This window comes from Carassius auratus, chromosome 49 (assembly GCF_003368295.1).
Source record: "Carassius auratus strain Wakin chromosome 49, ASM336829v1, whole genome shotgun sequence".
Taxonomy (NCBI): Eukaryota; Metazoa; Chordata; class Actinopteri; order Cypriniformes; family Cyprinidae; genus Carassius; species Carassius auratus.
In genome coordinates, this window is record NC_039291.1 from 4,690,343 (window position 1) to 4,710,486 (window position 20,144).

Genomic DNA, 20,144 nt, shown 5'->3' on the forward strand with positions numbered 1-20,144 from the left:
AACAAAAACAATTTTTAAAGTTTGGGCTCATAAATATTAGATCACTCACACCAAAAGCAGTTATTGTAAATGAAATGATCACAGATAATAGTTTTGATTTACTCTGCTTGACTGAAACCTGGCTAAAACCAAATGATTATTTTGGTCTAAATGAGTCTACTCCACCAAACTACTGTTATAAGCATGAGCCCCGTCAGACTGGTCGTGGCGGGGGTGTTGCAACAATATATAGTGATATTCTCAATGTTACCCAGAAAACAGGATACAGGTTTAACTCTTTTGAAATACTAATGCTAAATGTTACTCTGTCAGACATGCAAAAGAAATCTAATGTATCTCTTGCTCTGGCTACTGTGTATAGACCACCAGGGCCGTATACAGAATTTCTAAAAGAATTTGCAGATTTCCTCTCAGACCTTCTAGTTACAGTTGATAAGGCGCTAATCATGGGAGATTTTAATATTCACGTTGATAATACAAATGATACATTAGGACTTGCGTTTACTGACCTAATAAACTCCTTTGGAGTCAAGCAAAATGTCACCGGGCCCACTCATCGTTTTAATCATACACTAGATTTAATTATATCGCATGGCATCGATCTTACTGCTATAGATATTGTACCTCAAAGTGATGATATTACAGACCATTTCCTATGTATCTATATGTCGCAGCGATACCGTCTGGGCAGAACTATTGTTCCAGCCACCAAAGACAGATTCGCAAATAACCTGCCTGATCTATCTCAACTGCTATTTGTACCCAAAAATACACATGAATTAGACAAAATTACTGACAACATGGGCACTATTTTCTCTAATACATTAGAAGCTGTTGCCCCAATCAAATTGAAAAAAGTTAGAGAAAAACGTACTGTACCATGGTATAACAGTAATACTCACTCTCTCAAGAAAGTAACTCGTAGTCTTGAACGCAAATGGAGAAAAACTAACTTAGAAGTTTTTAGAATTGCATGGAAAAACAGTATGTCCAGCTATAGACAGGCTCTAAAAACTGCTAGCGCAGAGCATATACACAAACTCATAGAAAATAACCAAAACAATCCAAGGTTTTTATTTAACACAGTGGCTAAGTTAACAAATTACCAGATGCCACCTGATTCAAATATTCCACCAACGTTAAATAGTAATGACTTTATGAATTTCTTCACTGATAAAATAGATAACATTAGAAATACAATAGCGAATGTAGATTCTACAGCATCTAACACTTCAGTTTCATCCATCGCACCCAAACATAAACTGCAGTGCTTTACAACCATAGGACAGGAGGAGCTAAATAAACTTATCACTGTATCTAAACCAACAACATGTTTATTAGATCCTGTACCCACTAAATTACTGAAAGAGCTGTTACCTGTAGCCGAAGAACCGCTTCTCAATATCATAAACTCGTCGTTATCTTTAGGACACGTCCCAAAACCATTCAAGCTGGCGGTTATCAAGCCTCTTATTAAGAAACCAAAACTAGATCCTAGTGTACTGGCAAATTATAGGCCTATTTCAAATCTTCCATTTATGTCTAAAATTTTAGAAAAAGTTGTGTCTGCTCAATTGAGCACCTTCCTGCATAAAAATGATCTGTATGAAGAATTTCAGTCAGGTTTTAGGCCCCACCATAGCACAGAAACTGCACTTGTTAAAATTACAAATGACCTGCTCCTTGCGTCAGACCAAGGCTGCATCTCATTTCTAGTCTTACTTGATCTTAGTGCTGCGTTCGACACCATAGATCATGACATACTCATAGATCGATTACAAAACTATACAGGTATTCAAGGGCAGGCTCTAAGATGGTTTAGATCCTACCTGTCCGATCGCTACCATTTTGTTTACTTAAATGGGGAGTCATCTCATTTATCATCAGTAAAATATGGAGTGCCACAAGGATCCGTCCTAGGTCCCCTTCTATTTTCAATATACATGTTGCCCCTTGGTAATATTATTAGAAAATACGGAATTAGCTTCCACTGTTATGCTGATGATACTCAGCTATATATATCAACGAGACCAGATGAAACTTCCCAATTATCTAAGCTAACAGATTGTGTTAAAAATGTAAAAGATTGGATGACAAAGAATTTTCTCCAATTAAATTCGGATAAGACGGAGATATTAATTATTGGACCAAAAAACACTACACAGAATCTTGTAGATTACAATCTGCAACTAGACGGATGTACTGTAACTTCCTCTACAGTCAGAAATCTGGGTGTTATATTAGACAGCAATTTGTCTTTTGAAAATCATATTTCCAATGTTACAAAAATTGCATTCTTCCATCTTAGAAACATTGCCAAGCTACGAAACATGTTATCTGTTTCTGATGCAGACAAGCTAGTTCATGCATTCATGACCTCTAGACTGGACTATTGTAATGCACTTCTAGGTGGTTGTCCTGCTTCTTCAATAAACAAGCTACAGGTCGTCCAAAATGCAGCAGCGAGAGTCCTTACGAGGTCAAGAAAATATGATCATATTACCCCAATTTTACAGTCTCTGCACTGGCTACCTATTAAGTTCCGCATCAGTTACAAATTATCATTACTTACCTATAAGGCCCTAAATGGTTTAGCTCCAGCGTACCTAACTAGCCTTCTACCACGTTACAACCCATCACGCACCCTAAGGTCACAAAACGCTGGACTTTTGGTAGTTCCTAGGATAGCAAAGTCCACTAAAGGAGGTAGAGCCTTCTCACATTTGGCTCCCAAACTCTGGAATAGCCTTCCTGATAATGTTCGGGGTTCAGACACACTCTCTTTGTTTAAATCTAGATTAAAAACACATCTCTTTCGCCAAGCATTCGAATAATGTATCTTTTTAATTGTGAGTGTAGTTGCATCTGATCAAAGGTGCATTTTTATTCATTAGCTTGGGTTAAACTAATTTTACTTTGTTGGATCAGCAGCTATGCTAATGATGTCTGTATTTTGTTTCTATGTTTTGCCACGGGATTCACATCCCGTGGTAACTAGGATTTACACAAGCTCCAGTCTGGATCCAGAACACCTGAGAAGAGATGATGCTGACCCTCAGAGGACCTCAGATGATGCTAACCCTGAATGAACAAACAGAACTAACAATTATTCCTAAATGTGTGACTTAATCATATAATAACTTAATTAATAATATTGATAGTTCATCGTCTAGCTGACTACGTCTTGTATTATTATTATTTTTTAGTTTTTCTAAAATCCTGTCAAATGTGCACAAACTACTAGCTACTACTAAATATTGTAGAAACATAATTTTCTGTAAAGTTGCTTTGTAACGATTTGTTTTGTAAAAAGCGCTATACAAATAAACTTGAATTGAATTGAATTGAACAAGATGTCGAACCGATTGATGTCGAAGGGAGAATCAGAACGAACACGGACTGGTGGTGTAAATGTGGAACATGCCACCCTATGCCGACAGAAACCGAGTGCCTTTGTTGTAATGAATGGAACCAGGTATTGCCATCAATGTCAAGGCTTGATGACAATCAAAATATTTGCGTCACTACCACGGAAGATTTCTCTGCCTTAATACACCCGGCAGTTGTCGTTTTTTTTCCCCACTGTAACAAGATCATCTGGAAGAAATGCCCCATGCCGAGTGAACCTAATGGTCAGCTGACCACCAAGTAAGTGATTTTGTTATAATGATCATGAGCAGTGTGTTCATGACAACACAATAATAACAATAAAGGGTATACACGGAGCCCCTATTCACGTAATAGTGTCACTACTAAGGTTATATTACATTAGCATGGCACTGTTACAGTATGGCTAATGTTAGTCATTTCAAAACATAACGGAACACTTACCGCAGCAACAGGTGATCCAATTTGTCCTGTCTTTATTATCGATGGGATGGCTGTATCCTTTAGCACACGTTTCATGGTCCATGTGGCAACTTGCATTTTTTCAAAATAGTCGTCTACAGTAAAATGTTCAGAGCAAACTAAATACTTTGTGATGGTGTTTACAGGTGTGTTTGGAACTATACCCAGAACAAGTAGCCATCAATTCATCAGGTCAGCATTTTTGGTTGTAATTCCTGTTTATTGTCGCAGCTCTTTACAATACGGCGAACACCCATGATTGTACACTATAAATTTACTATCTAGTAATTGCTGACTCTATTACTCCAACTCTAAGCGAACTCTCTGTTCCTCACCACGGCGCGTCTTGGGTGCTGCGCTAATCACTCCTCCCAAGTAGCCACTCCACCAAAGTAACGTTAGCTGTGCTCCTACGCCTAGTGAGAATATAGTTCCCAGTATTTATACGATTAAAAATGGTCTCTGTCTCATATAGCCTTGTTATTTGTACACGCTGTGACTATACAGATCACAACATGTAAATAGGGAAATGTTTGCATTATTTTGTCACTTATTGGGATTACTATGGTACAATTATACATTTACATCCAGTCTTTGTGCTAAGCTAGGCCAATGGTGGGTGTGTCAAATAACACTTATAGAACGCACAGAAATGAAAAAGGTATGTATGGACTTATCTAACTCTGGGGGATACTGTGAATGAGCTAAAGTCCCCAAAATTCGGAGTGTTCCTTTAAGAAGAATTGAAAATAATTTTAGCAAGCCTAGAACAGGTCTCTGAGGTACTCACCACCTGTGGGACTAAGGCCCCTGGCCGCAGAGATCATGGACAGAGAGGGACTGCTATGGAGTGAGCGGATATAGTCCATGTAGGGATTAATGTATGGATGTGGGGGGTTAAAGGGTGACTCCGCCCCCACTGAAGGGTTCCGGTGTGGTGAGATCCGGATGAGGGAGATATCAGAAAATGCCGGGCTGGCCGCCAGTGCAGGAGTCCTGGAATCAGAGACGAAGAAAAGCATTTAAGCACCTTAGGAGTCTTTTTCAAACTGTGTTTTCTTCCTCTTATTCCGTTGGGTGGGATGTTCCAAGTCCTAGGGGGGGGGGGGGGGGGTTATTTGCAAAATACCATGTTATATGTGCATGTACAATCCAAAGCACATGCATACATTTAGAGAAAAGTATAGAAGAAAGCAGAGCTCTACACAAACCACAAAAGCTAGGCATGTGATCTATTCATTTTGGATCCCTGCTCCAGGTCTAGTGTCTGAACAGAACAGTGTAGGAGCTTGAGCAGGAAATGAATGGTGACACTATCTATCTGCCTCCATCTGCAGGGCCAAATCACAGAGTAAGCGGGAGGGAAAAAGCCCAAGCTAAATTCCAACTGCTCCCCTCGCAGACATTTCCTAAGATCAAAGCCAACTTTCAACACATCACATTTTAATCAGACAGAGGCTGCCAGGAATTCTTACCGCTACCCACAAAGCCTTGCCATATTTTCTTGAGATGATGGGTGTCACTCAAATCTGGATTTTGTTGTGTTGTTTTCGTAAACAGCCCCTATTAAAATATTATTACTGTATTTAAGTTATTTTGAAGCAGGACTGTCCATGTGTGATAAAGGATAAAAAACAAACAAACAAACAATAAAACACTTAGGTTCTTTCATAATAATATAAGGTATACAGGACAATTAAATAAATGAATTAAAATAAATGTATTAATTAAAATGAAAAAAATTAAGAACATAACTGACTCTTAAACACACACACACACACACACATATATATATATATATATAAAAGAGGCAAATAGAAAACAAGAAAACATTTACAGTAAATTCCTGTAGAGATCTTTGTCTTCAAGTGACCTCTCAGAAGGACCAGATGGACCGGATGGACCCAATTACACACTAAAGCTTGTCCCCTATGAATTATCTCCTGTCAGTCTCCGGAGTCTACTTCACCAGCCACTAATGAAAGAGTTTGGCCTGTTCCTCAACAAAACTTTCTCTTGAAGTGCTGTCAAACCATTCTAGAGAATTCTAAAGGGTTTAAGGCAAGGTAAAAGCCAGTCAATAGAGATGCTTTTGTATATAAAAGACAGTATAAAATAGAAAAGTATAAAAGACATCGTCAGAATAGTCCAACTGCCATCAGTGGTTCAACCATAACGTTAGGAAGTAACGAGAATGCTTTTTGTATGTGAAGAAAACAAAAATAATGACTTTATTCAACAATTAGTCTCCTCAGTGTCTCTCTGCATCACCATAGTGCCATTTTGGACAATATTCACTGAACGCAAGCAGCTTACACTCCTCTGTGTCACTCATGCTGCACGGATGCACTGTTTTGGTTCAAAGTGTAAATACATGTAGAAAATGTATCCTTATGTCGTGTTTGAAACGCAATTGTCTCTTTTAAAGCGTCAGAATAGATCTCAACAACATCCCTCACTGTGCTCAGATATTTCTCCTTAGCTAGAGACTCTTAATTCACTCACATTTGTCTTGTCAAAAGTTTAGATTAGAGATCTCAACAACATCACACACTATGCTTGGATTTTTCTCATTAGCTAAATAATCTGGCGGTTTAATATTTGTCTCCTGTAAAGCTTTAGAATAGATCTCAACAACTTTACAATGTGTGCATCAAGTCAAATACTTGAAAGGCACTAAATAAAAGAGGGAAAATCATAAATTCAGAGATGAAGGCTATATTGAGAGAGAAATTATGCCGAAATAAGGATAATGCTACTTTTTATAAGACAATGTTTAAGTACTTAGGCACATAATTTGTTGTTAGAAATAGTAATGTACAAGATGCCTTACTCAGAAGTGATCTACAGAAAATGTAATCCTGGAGCTTACTTTGCTGAAAGGCACATAAATGGCTTATGACTCAGTCTTGATTATTAATTGACTTATTTGTTTATTAATACATGGAAGAAATGTTTGAGCTCATATTGAGGCATTTGACTTTGTGCACACTTTATAAAGTTGAGATCACTTCTGAAATTTAGAGGAGACAAATGTGAGAGCTCTTGAGTCTAGCTAAGGAGAAGTATCTGAGCACAGTGAGTTTTTGCCTCAGCCCACATAGCAAACAGACTTGGCCCAAATGTGGCCTCAAGCTGGCACTGTTAGCCTCCTGTCGGCAATGGCATGTACCCTTTCAGCCAGAGCTGGGCTATGTGTGGCAATGATGGCATGGCATGGATCAGGCAAACCATATGAGGGCCGATTGTTGGTGGGAGGAGTATGGCCCAGATCAGTCCAGTGATATGTGGCCCAAATCAGGCTATGATCTGGCAGCATATTATGTGACCCATGATAAACGAGATAAATACAATATTGCATTATAATGGTAATATATATATATATATATATATATATATATATATATATATATATATTTATATATATATATATATATATATATATATATATTTATATATATATATATATATATATATATATATATATATATATATATATATATATATATATATATACACACACACACACACACATATTATTCTTGATACGAATATTCTTAGAATCTTTACATGAAAAGAGAGAGAGAGAGAGAGAGAGAGAGAGATCATTGAACCATTATCATGTAATATGTGTTTGATTTATCATAAGACACACATTGATCTATAATAGTGGGGGCACATCATTTTTATTAGTATGGTGTCATGCACAAGCATTCATTAAATAAAAATTATTAATTATCATGAAAGTATTTTATTTAAATCCTCTGTATCCATGTGATGCTTGGTGTGAGGAACCAATCCAAATTCAAACCATTCATGAACAATGCAGAAAAAAAAAAAAACATAGGCTATATTGTAATTGAAATTGTGCCCTAGTTTGTGCAGTACATTAATTTAAACTTGAATGTTAAAAGTTCATATTGCTCATGTTCTATTCTGTATTGTTAATATAAATCAAACACTCTCTGAATAAAAAAGGTTGCATTTTATGCATGCAACAGCCTATTACTGGCAGTCCCTTATGACAATGAACCATGGTAAAGTGAACATAGTTTAACTATAGTATTTGTAGGTTTCCTTGGTTACCACTACAGTAAACATATTTTAACCATGTGTAAACAAAAATATAACATATTAAGTTGCAATTAAGGCATATTGAATGTTAAAATGCATTTCAAATATAAAGCAGGTATTATTACCCATTGTACTCATAATAATTAAATAAATTTAATTATCTAAAAGTTCAGTTTTGAAGTATCATATTGTTATCGATATCGACGATACTGGCCATTAAAAGTGTCGGTTTCTTATCGAAAACAAAATATTTGGTATCGCCCATCCCTGGTATCGCCTTCCTCTCTAGCTATAGTAACAATTTAAAAATGTTACGTTAAGAAGTTTTACAACAAGTTTTACGACAGCGATATCAAATGCTCATTGGCTCTCATCGGTTGCGTCACAGATTGCGAAATGCCATGTTTCCAGTGATGCGTGTTTTGAATGAGAACAACTTAAATTATGCCCTGCTACTCGCACTACTATTATATTCTGCCAGAGAGGACTGCAACTGCAATGCATCGTCATTTGGACTACTGTGGTATTGCTCTTTGACACATCTGTAATAAATTATTATGATTAAGTTACATGTGTCTATCTGTTACGTTTCTCTTATAGACTGTAAACTTTATACACTCATTCTTTATTGGTTGATTGTTCTTTATAAAAATAAATAGAAAAATCAATGCAATACATTTTTTTTATTGCACAGTTACATGATTTGTGGGTTTTCTATTCAGTTTAATTTACATTATTGGCATAGTTTGTGTGTACAGCATGTCACAAAATGAATAATGGCGATTTTAGTAATACACAATGCAAAAATATGAAATATTAAGATTCTGGGTCTAGGCTATATAAGGCTCAGGTGTGGCTCAGATTTGAGGATTCTGGTTTACTTAAGGCTGAGAATTGGTACCATATAATAAAACCTGTTTTGATTCGGGCCAGTTATGGCCCATGTGTTGCCCTTGTCAATAATCCAGTTCTGGGCCACTTCAGGGCCGTCATTCTTTGCAGCACTTGGGCCGAGGGAAAAGTGATTGTCTGAGCCAGAAGACATTTGCTATGTGGGAGGAGACAGTTTTGAGAAGCAGAAGACTCAAGCAAAAGTTTCCATTCAATCTTAAGGTAGTCTCATTTCTGTCTAGGAGAAATAGTGATGATACTGTAAATGGTAAAGAGATCTTTTTCATTTTATGATTGCAGCAAGACAATAAAGAGATCTCCCACGTTTCTCACACGTTTATCTCTTCATTTTATTTTTTATTTCTCAGTCTCAGTTTGTCTACTTTTATTTCTCCTAAGGATTTTTAGGAGAAACATCTGAGATACTTTTGAGACTAAAATGAGAAATACATGTATACGAGAATCACAACTAAGTCTCCTGAGGTTAGAAGGAGCAACCACTGAGCAATAAAATATTCCTGTAATGGAGTCTTGATAGAGATCGCATCAAGACAATTAAGAGATATTCTGTTTCTTTCACCACTTTCTCAGTTTTGACTCTTTTTTTCTCAAACATTTCTCATGTCTCATTTGTGCTACTTCCATTTCTCCAAAGGAATTTTTTAAGAAATATCTGAAATGCTGTTTATACTAAAATGAGAAATACATGAGAATCTCATCTAAGTCTACCGAGCTTAGGAAAAGCAACTACTGAGCAATACATTTTTCCTATGGGTAAATTCATACCAAAATTGGCTAGATAACTAAATAACAAAAAAAAAAAATAATAATAATAATTAAAAAAGTCAGAACTGTTTATTCATTTTAGATTTTTAAAGCCCGTGTTTTCATCTAAAAATATGTTTGATGCAAAGATAACTGTGTAAATGTAGATATTAAAATATGTTTTGAAAATGTTGATGGAACAAGCTGATGCATGCGCAGAATTGAGTAATGGATATTTATGATATCAACTGATGTTTCACAGGCATACGTATTTTAGTTCAATGTAATACATGCATTTTAGAGAAACAAGTAATTTGTACAATAATTGGTGAGGGAAAAACTAATTGTGTAGCTATGTCAATCAGTGTTTATGGATACCATAGGAATGAATGAGACATGATGTAAGCATAAGTCTGTGGCTCTTATAAATGTACTTTTTTTTTTTTTTTTTTTTTCGGTGTAAACTCTAAAAATACTTAAATCCAAAACTATTGTTTAGTATAACATTTTCTGAAAATTAGGCTGTCAATCAATGTAATTATAAGCTGTTTCCTCTAAAAAGTGTTTTTTTTTAATGTTTTATTATTTTTTATATATATATTTTTTTTTGGTCAGGAAGTTAGGGCCTAATAGTTAGAGAGTTAGACTCCTAAGGTTGTGGGTTCAAGTCTCGGGCCAGCAATACCATGACTGAGGTGCCCACTGAACCCCCAACTGCTCCCCAGGCACCGCAGCATAAATGGCTGCCCACTGCTCCAGGTGTGTGTTCACAGTGTGTTTGTTTGTGTGCGCTATGGATGGGTTAAATGCAGAGCACAAATTCTGAGTATGGGTCACCATACTTGGCTGTATGTCAGGTCACTTGCAATTCTTTCAATTTTTTTTTTTTTTTTAGCTCAGTGAAACCTCTCCTCCAGTAACATTCATTCATTCATTCACTCATTCATTCATTCTTGCATTCATTCATTCATAAAAAAAAAATATCTGGTTTTCTTTACCACATATTAAAATGGTAAAGAACATACCACATGGTAATACCACATACATTTCCACCTAAGTGGAAGCAGTAGCATCAGCTATTAAGCTTTTTTTGGCTAAAGGGTGCATGCTTGCCTTCAAATGGCTTTGCCCACACTCACCAAAGCGAAAATCCAAGATGGCGGCAATATGCAACTAACCCATTATCACATTTTATTTTTGCAAGGTCACATCAAATCATATACTGAATAATGAATTGTGATTGTAAAAGTAGTGAAGAAGATACTTTGATTAATTGGTACTTAAGTACAAGTAAAATTATTTAAAGAAAGATTAAAGCTAAATAAAAGCGAATGAATAAAAATGGCAAAAGCACTTAATAAAATAATGAAAATGATACAAAATTATTAAACTGAAATATACTAAATTTACTAAATGAAAATATACATATAAAATATTTTATAAAAATTATAATATTAAAGAATAGTAAAATAAGCAAATCAAACAAATTTGAAAAGTTTTCTGCTCCTTGAAGGCCCTTTCACACAGTGTGTGACTAGATAAAGTGAAGTGAATCACAGATGAACAGTGCCTACACACTAAACAGGAAACAATTGTTTGCTTTCGTCTTATTCATGCCTGTACACAAGGTGCCGCAACCCACTATTGAGCAATTCGGCCTACAGTCATTTACAATAGAGAAGAAAAAGCACTTAAATGTTGGTGCATAGAACCACAAGGCAAATAAACTGTTAAAAAGCCAGGAACAATTTTAGGGGGGTGCTAGAAAGTGCTAAGAACCCTTTGGTTAAAACTGTAAAACTAGGAAATTGGCGAAACAGATCTGGCAAATGCTCCAGTGTGTATTTGTGTTTACGCTTCGTGGAATGTCAAAGGTTTCTATTAACAACATATTTTGCAGCGTTGAGCAGTGTAACCAATGCTCAAAATGCCAGAGGTTTGTTCAAGGTTCAAGCTTTTTCAGTCAAATGTATTCGCATAGAGGTTTTCAAGAGCTGGTGTGAATAAATATAGATTTAAACTCAAAGAGATAGGATAGTCTGCGCATGACCTGCTATTTTATTCGGACCCAGAAGGCGAGATGAACATCACAGAGTGCTAAACACTCATGCAACACTTCATTCATACTCGAAGCCGGAGGGCGCTCTCTCACAGAAAGTTATACCAGGGAACTCCTAATATGGACGTGAGCGTCCAGCTATCGCCGTATGAAAACAGTTGTTTTCACAGAAAAACAGAAACTTTTGGAAACACGAAGACATTTAACATACAGTTGTGACAATATATGGTTTTCAAGTCATCTCCAGCAGGTAAGAAATAAAGTATATGAGCAATAAAGTGCTAATAGCATTTATTACAGTATATAATCTATTCTGCCTTATTATGTGATAAAAAAAGTGTTTGTAGTATATAAACAAATCATTTTTATTTGTTATTGTCCAGCAGTTATAGATTTCTAAGCCAATTAAAAGCTAGAAATTAGAGAAAAATTAAGTTGCCTAAAGTATTCACTACCACTCAAGTCTCTTCTGTTAACCAAGTCTGTATTTATTTGATCCAAAGTACAGCAAAACAGTAAAATTGTGAAATATCTTTACTAGACTATTTAAAATAACTGTTTTCTATTTGAATATAATTCAAAATTTAATTAATTTATTTTAAATATTGATAATCAGCAAATCAGTATATTAGAATGATTTGATTCTAATGAGGATATGACACTGATGACTGGAGTAATGATGCTGAAAATTCACCTTTGAAAACAGTTATTTTAAATAGTAAAAATATTTCACAATATTACTGCTTTTGCTGTACTTTGGATCAAATAAATGCAGGCTTGGTGAGCAAAAGAGACTTCTTTAAAAACATAAAAAAATGTACGGTTCAAAAACTGTTGACTGGTAGGCTATATAGAAATGTTATATTGTAATGTTTTATATTATATTGTAATGTTATATATATATATATATATATATATATATATATATATATATATATATATATATATATATATATATATATATATATATATATATCATTCACCAGCGAGAAAACTTTAAAAGTACTGCAATACCAGGAAGGAAGACCGTGTGTGACGAGTGGGGCAGGGCTGAGAGCCCTGGGAACGGAGCGAGGCCGGTGGAGTGATTGGGAAATGAGTGACACCTGCTCCACTCACCAGTCCCCAAAGAGGAGATTGGAAGAATACAAAAGAGGAATGACAACAGAGACGAGAGAGGACGAGAGAGGACCAGGCCTGGACTTCATTTCGGTTTGGTTTTTGTTTGTGCGCGACAGTCGTCCACAAGGGGCTACAAAAGATGCCCCACTCGTCACTTCGGGTTTTTGTTTGTCTGCCATTCTCGCTCTGTCTGCACAGCGTACGTGAATGCGCTGATGACATATCCTGTCTGCACAAACAGGGTGTGCAGAGGTATACATACATTGACTAGCAGGTATAAAAACTATTTAAAATGTTCGGACTGATTGAACATACATTTCTTGGTCCTACGCCTTCCACAGAATATATAAATACAGATAAATACACTTAGACCACTTAACTTAATAGACCACTTGACTTTCAACCAGCAAAACAAAAAATGTTTCTGAAGACAATCACCTACTGCACCTTTAAGTGCTGAGTTCTGCTTGCTGGCTTGTGAATCCTATCATTATAATTTACAAAGTGTAGATGCTATAAATAAGAGTTTTATTTATTAATTATAAAGGAACTGTGAGATTGCAATGATCTTGTCAAAAATCCGGTCCAAACTTCTGTCCAATTGCCACCAGAAATTATTACATTGATTCACACACTACTACTACTACACAAACTGTTGCATGTCATCTACATATCCCAGCATCCATCAGATATTGTTTAAACTCTCACTTGGACTATCGCTTCTGTTACTGATTACCCCTTTGGTTTTCCCTGTTTGGACAGTGTTCGCTGGAGATCGACCAAACCTGTTTACTGGACTCCTCTAGTGTTTTGGCCACGTTGAACCTGTTTGCCATTGTTTGATCCATGCCTGTTATATGACAACATCTTGGAAATAAAGCCTTGCATATGGATCCGCACGTCTTATGTCTCATTCGCCCCATTACAGAATACTTGGCCAAACAAGGATACAGTGGCTTCACCAAGGAACATTGGCTAGGTATGAATGCCGCAATTCTGCTGCTAGTGCTGAAGCAGGACACACAATCACTCACTTTTTTCTGTGATTGTCTTAACCAGCATTTAAAGTCAAGAGTGGTTAAAAAGGGTCCTTGTTCATTACTGAGCAGTTTATTGGTTTATGTTTTGTGGACTGTTGGTTTAGCATTCATTGTGGGTGTTGCGGAGAAATGCGACCCCGCACTCGCTCGTGTAATGGCTTGATCTTCTTGAATCAAGTCAAGTCACAGTTGATCTTCATGAATCAAGTCAAGTCACGGTTAATCTAGATGAATCAAGTGAAGTCACAGTTGATCTACATGAATTAAGTCAACTCACAGCTGATCTTCCACAGTCACGTCATGTTTCAGATGATCTTCTAGAGTCACGTCACATCTCAGATGTTCGTCCAGAGTCATGTCACATCTCAGCTATTTGTCCAGAGTCACGTCACATCTCAGCTTATCTTCCAGAGTCACATCATGTCACATCTGATCTTTCACAGTCTTGTCATGTCTCATATTATCTTCAAGAGTCACGTCATGTCACAGCTGATCATCCAGAGTCACATTACATCACTGCTTATCTTCCAGACACATGTCACTTCACAGCTGATCATTCAGAGTCTCATCACGTCCTGTCTGTTGCACCCAGATTATCAAGGTCAGCCCTTCAGTATCCCAGTCCGGCATCCAGTGTGAACCAAGTTAACTCACAGCTGATCTTCCACAGTCACATCACATCTCAGCTGATCTTCCAGAGTCATGTCACATCTCAGCTGTTTGTCCAGAGTCACATCATGTCTCAGCTGATCTTCCAGAGTCATTTCACATCTCAGTTGATCTTCCAGAGTAACATCACATCACAGCTGATCATCCAGAGACGTCCTGTCTGTTGCACCCAGATTATCAAGGTCAGCCCTTCAGTATCCCAGTCTGGTATCCAGTGTAAGGGAATGACCACTGGAGTCTGCACAGAAGGCTGGTATCCCCAAACCCACTCACTCTAGCCTCCCTGATCCTGAACTGATTCCCCTTTCTGAAGCGCTTCATATGATGGGGATTCCTTTTTGGTGTGTTTGGGTTCCCTACACCACCACAGAACTTCCAGAGACATCGGTACTCGCTCCAGGTCCTCCAGAGGTGGCAGCTGAGGCTGCAGAACCCTCCGAGGCGGAGGCACTCACTTCAGCTCCTGGTATGGTGGTTCCCAGCATTCCATATTCAGCCTGACATGTCATGATCAAATGAACCATTGCTGAACTCTTTGCCTGCCTGTTTTGTTAAGGAGAATATTCAGGAACTTTCCCTGTTTCCTGTTAATGCGGCTGTAGAACCTCTAGAGGTGGAGGCATCCACTGCAAAACCTCCAGAACTGTCAGTGGTATCCACTTATAAACTCTTGTCCTGTTCTGTTCCAGCTAGGAAGGACATCTGGGATCCCTCTGCCAGTCCTGTAATGGCTATGGAGGCAGCCTGTGAACTCTCTGCCTGCTCTGTTCTGGCCAAGGAGGACATCTGTGAAACTCTCAGCCTATCCTGTTCCGGCCTAGGAGGCCGTTTATGAAGTCTCTTCACTGTCCTATAACAGCTATGAAGGCCATCTGTGAACTCTCTGCCTGTTCTGTTCCAGCCATGGAAGTCACCTTAGAACTCTCTTCCTGTCCTGTTGAGGCTACAGAAGCCGCTTATAAACTTTACTCCTGCCCTGAACCTCTCATCTCGCCCTGTTCAGATAATGTTTACCTCTCGCCTGGACTATCACTTGTGTTTTGGATGACCCCTTTGGATTACCCTTTTTGGACATTGTTCACCAGAGATTGACCGTTGCCGTTTACTGTACTACAGGATAAGGCAACTCCAGTCCTGGAGGGCCACTATCTTGCAGAGTTTAGCTCCAACCCTAATTAAACACACCTGAACAAGGCAATCAGTGTTTTCGGGATTACTAGATAGATACAGGCAGGTGAGTTTTTATGAGGGCTGAAGCTAAACTCTGCAGGATAGTGGGCCTCCAGGACCGGAGTTGCCTATCCCTGCTGTACTAATTTTGGGTTTTGCCCACATTACACCTGTTTGCCATTGTTTGACCCATGTCTGTTATATGACCATGTCTTGAAAATAAAGCCTTGCATATGGATCCACACATCTCACGTCTCATTTGCCTTGATACAGAAATGAAGGGAGTGACAGCTTTTCAGTGATTATAAAAGCAACACTCTTTTGTTTTCTGGACACATGCCCATTGCAAAGTTTCAGGAATGTAGTTTTTCACTACAGTACGGAAATAAGGTTACAATGTTACTCAACATCTTCCTGTAGTATAGAGCAGGCTCGCAATAAGACTTTACAACAAGTATACAGGGATATTCTACTTCACAGTATTTTGAAGATAAAAGGATCTGCCAGTTTTTAGTTTCATCATACACGTTCATGTTCACATATTAAGGAATATTTGTTTAGCTTTGGGGATATCTAAGTCAACCACTTGCCATGCTTTCTCACTGAGCTTTATGTGCCATTTTTTACGTCTTCAATCTCAAGACATGTTTATACTTACTCCCATAACACACACTCCATGCTACAGCATACCAGTAGCAGGCATGCATGTGTGAGTGACTGCACCTTCATGATGTTACTTCACAATCATTAGACATTAGCTACAAACTGCTAAAGAATCAAATAAACATATACTCATGCCATATCAATGCCCTGATAAGTATGGCCCCTATCGAGGAAAGATGAATCTTTTGACTATTGTAATTAAAGGACCTACAATGATTATTTATCTCCTACAATGACACTTTCTACAAAATCAATATTTGCAAAAGTAGTTTTCACAACTGCTACAAAATCAATCGCCCTTAGCAGTAGCAAAAAACCTAACATGAACTGTGCTGAACACCCTCTAAACAACACATAAATCGATTGCAGCCATTTCAAAATGCCTAACAGTACCTTTATTGGTAACTTTACACATCGATTCTTAAGTTGTTTTAGAAGGTACAGGAAGACAAACAGCCTTTTGTTTCTTCATCCCAGTTAGGCTACCATGTTTAGTGTGTAACAGAGCATTACAGGATGATTTACCATCACACTGTTGTTTCTGTGCTGAAGAGCTCTAACATGAAGGATAGTAGTACAACTGATAGCTGAATAAATGATTATACTTTTTGAGGACATAGTTTTCATTCATGAACAGAAAGTCTTCTAAAAATCTTTTGTTACATTATAAATGTCTTTACTGTCACTTGTGGTCCATTTATTGTCAAATATTAATTTCTTTAAAAAAAAAAACCTTATATATCTACTTCATGACAAAAAACGCCAACTTACAACTTGTACAGTATAAAGTACTTCATAGATCTCACCTTACTGGGCAGAAATTATTTAAAATGGGTTTCACTGCAGAAACCTGCTCACATTGCACACAAAACACTCCAGACACCTATTTACACGCTATTTGGGATTGCACCTCAGTTAAAAAAAATTCTGGGAAAATATTACTAACTCTCTATCGAAATTTATGGGATGTCACATCCCGCTGTCCCCCTCCCTTTGTATATTAGGTGACATATCCATAATCAATTTAAACAGTACAAACAGCCAATTACTCCTAGTAGCTCTAACTATCGCCAAGAAAACTATCCTCATGAACTGGAAATCAAGGAACACCATACACATTACAACTTGGAAAAATTTATTAATAGAGTACATCTCCATGGAAAACTTGTCTACCTCCCCTCAAAATAGTATACTAGAACTACACCCTTCTTGGTTATCTCTCCTTAACTCCTAACAGTCATGAACCCACTGACCTTCTTTGTCTGGAGCCATCTTCAATTATACACCATCAATGTTCACACATGATTGGGGGGAGCAAGGTCAGGAAGAGGTAACAACACCAACTATTAAATATATATATATCAAATAAATATGTATATATATATATATATATATATATATATAAAATACTCATAAGATTATATTGAAATTTCTCCTTCTGTCTCTCTTCTCTCTCTCTCTCTCTCTCGCTCTCTCTCTCTTGCTGCTTCTGGACCCGGGCTGGCTGTGGCATACTGGTCCCTACCATGTATGGTTTTGATTAGCTGTGGGTGGGTGCGATGTGGGGCCGGGGTCCTTGGGCTTTCGCCCTCCAGTTTGTACTTTTAACCTGGCTGGACCAGCACTTGCCTCGCTGTTTTAATGCATCACATGTTAGATGATGTGCACACACAGTCATTTGGACCATAAAGCAAGCCAAGGAAAAAAAAAAAAAACAAAAAAAAAAAAACACACACATAGGGTAAGTGTGGTGTGGACATGGCAGCTTGGGCTTTGTGCTGGGCTGCTCCATGTTACACGCCATACTTTTTTAAATGCATTACACACTAGTTGACAAACATATCATGAGATAACAATGAAAGCAGACATATATATATATATATATATATATATATATATATATATATATATATATATATATATATACAAATAAAAATAAATAAAAATAAAAAAAAACACACAAGACAGGGTAAGCGTGGCATGTCTGGGACGGCTGGGAATGAGTGTGGATTTGGTGACCCTGGGCCCCGAAGCACCTCACCTTGATAACCCCTTGCAACTACACCCTGGCGGGGGTCTATCATATGCCATGGCCACGAGGGATGTCAGAGGCAGCTTTACAATACCTTATCATTAATAGTTGTATCAATATTATTATTATTATTATTGCAACTACTACTATTAGCACTACTTTCAATGGCTGTGTCAATATTATTATTATTTTTATTATTATATTATTATTATATTATTATATTATATTATTATTATATTTATTTGTCCTTTTCCTGATCCTTTAACCCCCCCCTCATTCTGGAAGAAATATTTGTTAATATATGTTCATCATTACTACGACTGATAATACTATTATTACCATTTGTCTATTCTTATGAGTTGGATTTATCATCATTATTATTATTATTATTATTGTTATGATTAGTATTATTGCTATTGTTATGCGTGTATATAAATCTTTTTTTTTTTTTTTTTGGTTAAGTCTGTTGTACTGTAGCCCCCTTTATTCAGATATTTCTACTCCCTCACCCAATTACACTAACACACACGCACGCACGCACACACACACACACACACACACACACACACACACACATATCGTACTGTTATGTATGTTATGTTGGTCTCTGAAATTGTTTTCTGCATTTTGTAAATATTGTAATAGTCTGTTGGCATAAAAAAAAAAAAAAAAAAAAAAAAAAAAAAAACCTTTTGGAACAATAGTATATAATTATGAGAAAGACAAGGAAGAAAACAATGAATAATGTATTAAAAAAATTATGCATGCAATTTGAAATAAAAAGAAGTTTACTTATGTTTATCTATCTATCTATCTATCTATCTATATATATATATATATAAGACAGACAGCGGAGACCAGGACAACTAGAGCCCCAGATACAGATCCCCTGTAAAGACCTTGTCTCAGAGGAGCACCAGGACAAGACCACAGGAAACGGATGATTCTTCTGAACAATCTGACTTTGCTGCAGCCTGGAATTGAACTACTGGTTTTCGTCTGGTCAGAGGAGAACTGACCCCCCAACTGAGCCTGGTTTCTCCCAAGGTTTTTTTCTCCATTCTGTCACCGATGGAGTTTCAGTTCCTTGCCGCTGTCGCCTCTGGCTTGCTTAGTTGGGGTCACTTCAACTTCAGCTATTTCAACTGAACAGAGATGACATAACTGAATTCAATGATGAACTGCCTTTAACTATCATTTTGCATTATTGAGACACTGTTTTCCAAATGAATGTTGTTCAGTGCTTTGACGCAATGTATTTTGTTTAAAGCACTATATAAATAAAGGTGATATATATAAAAGCTAATAGCAATGACTGTGCATCTTAACATTGTATTCAAGGGGGTGAACTCATAAATCAGCATGACAGAGGTCTGTTTGACATTTAGAGAAAGAAAGAAAGAAAGAAAGAGAGAGAATGCAAGAAGATGTGTCCCACCACTTGGATGGTTATATCATGAACAGACTGCAGGAAAAAGAGAGAGGGTGTCACATATGGAAACCATTTCTTGACCCCCCACAAACACACACTTTTTTTTTTCATTGTTCTCTCTCTCTCTCTCTCTCTCTCTCTCTCTCTCTCTCTCATCCTTTCCTTCTACATGTTGTCACATGTTAATTCAGGTCTGTTTCTTTTTGTGAGACTGTGCTTGCAGAGGAAAGTTGGAATGAACAAATTTGGTCTCACGTGTTTGTGTTATTCCTCATCAGGAAATGGTGTCACATTGTGTAAATATTATGCTTGCAGCAGACCTGAAAAACATTGTGACTTTTGCAGTTTAAACAAACTGGAGTAATGGCTCCCTGCTAT

General features: G+C 37.1%; 1 protein-coding gene across 2 annotated transcripts in view; it reads right to left on the reverse strand.

Annotated features, from left to right (window-relative positions):
* Nucleotides 1-20,144, reverse strand: part of LOC113066065 (transcriptional activator GLI3) — a 302,707-nt gene that overhangs the window by 79,267 nt on the left and 203,296 nt on the right. For both annotated transcript variants that reach the window (XR_003279117.1, XM_026237669.1), the window contains exon 5: nt 4,640-4,845. Coding sequence is in view for 1 of the 2 variants with exons in the window: in XM_026237669.1 (XP_026093454.1) it covers nt 4,640-4,845 (206 nt within the window). In the remaining variant the exon portion in view is untranslated. The remainder of the gene's footprint in view (nt 1-4,639; nt 4,846-20,144) is intronic.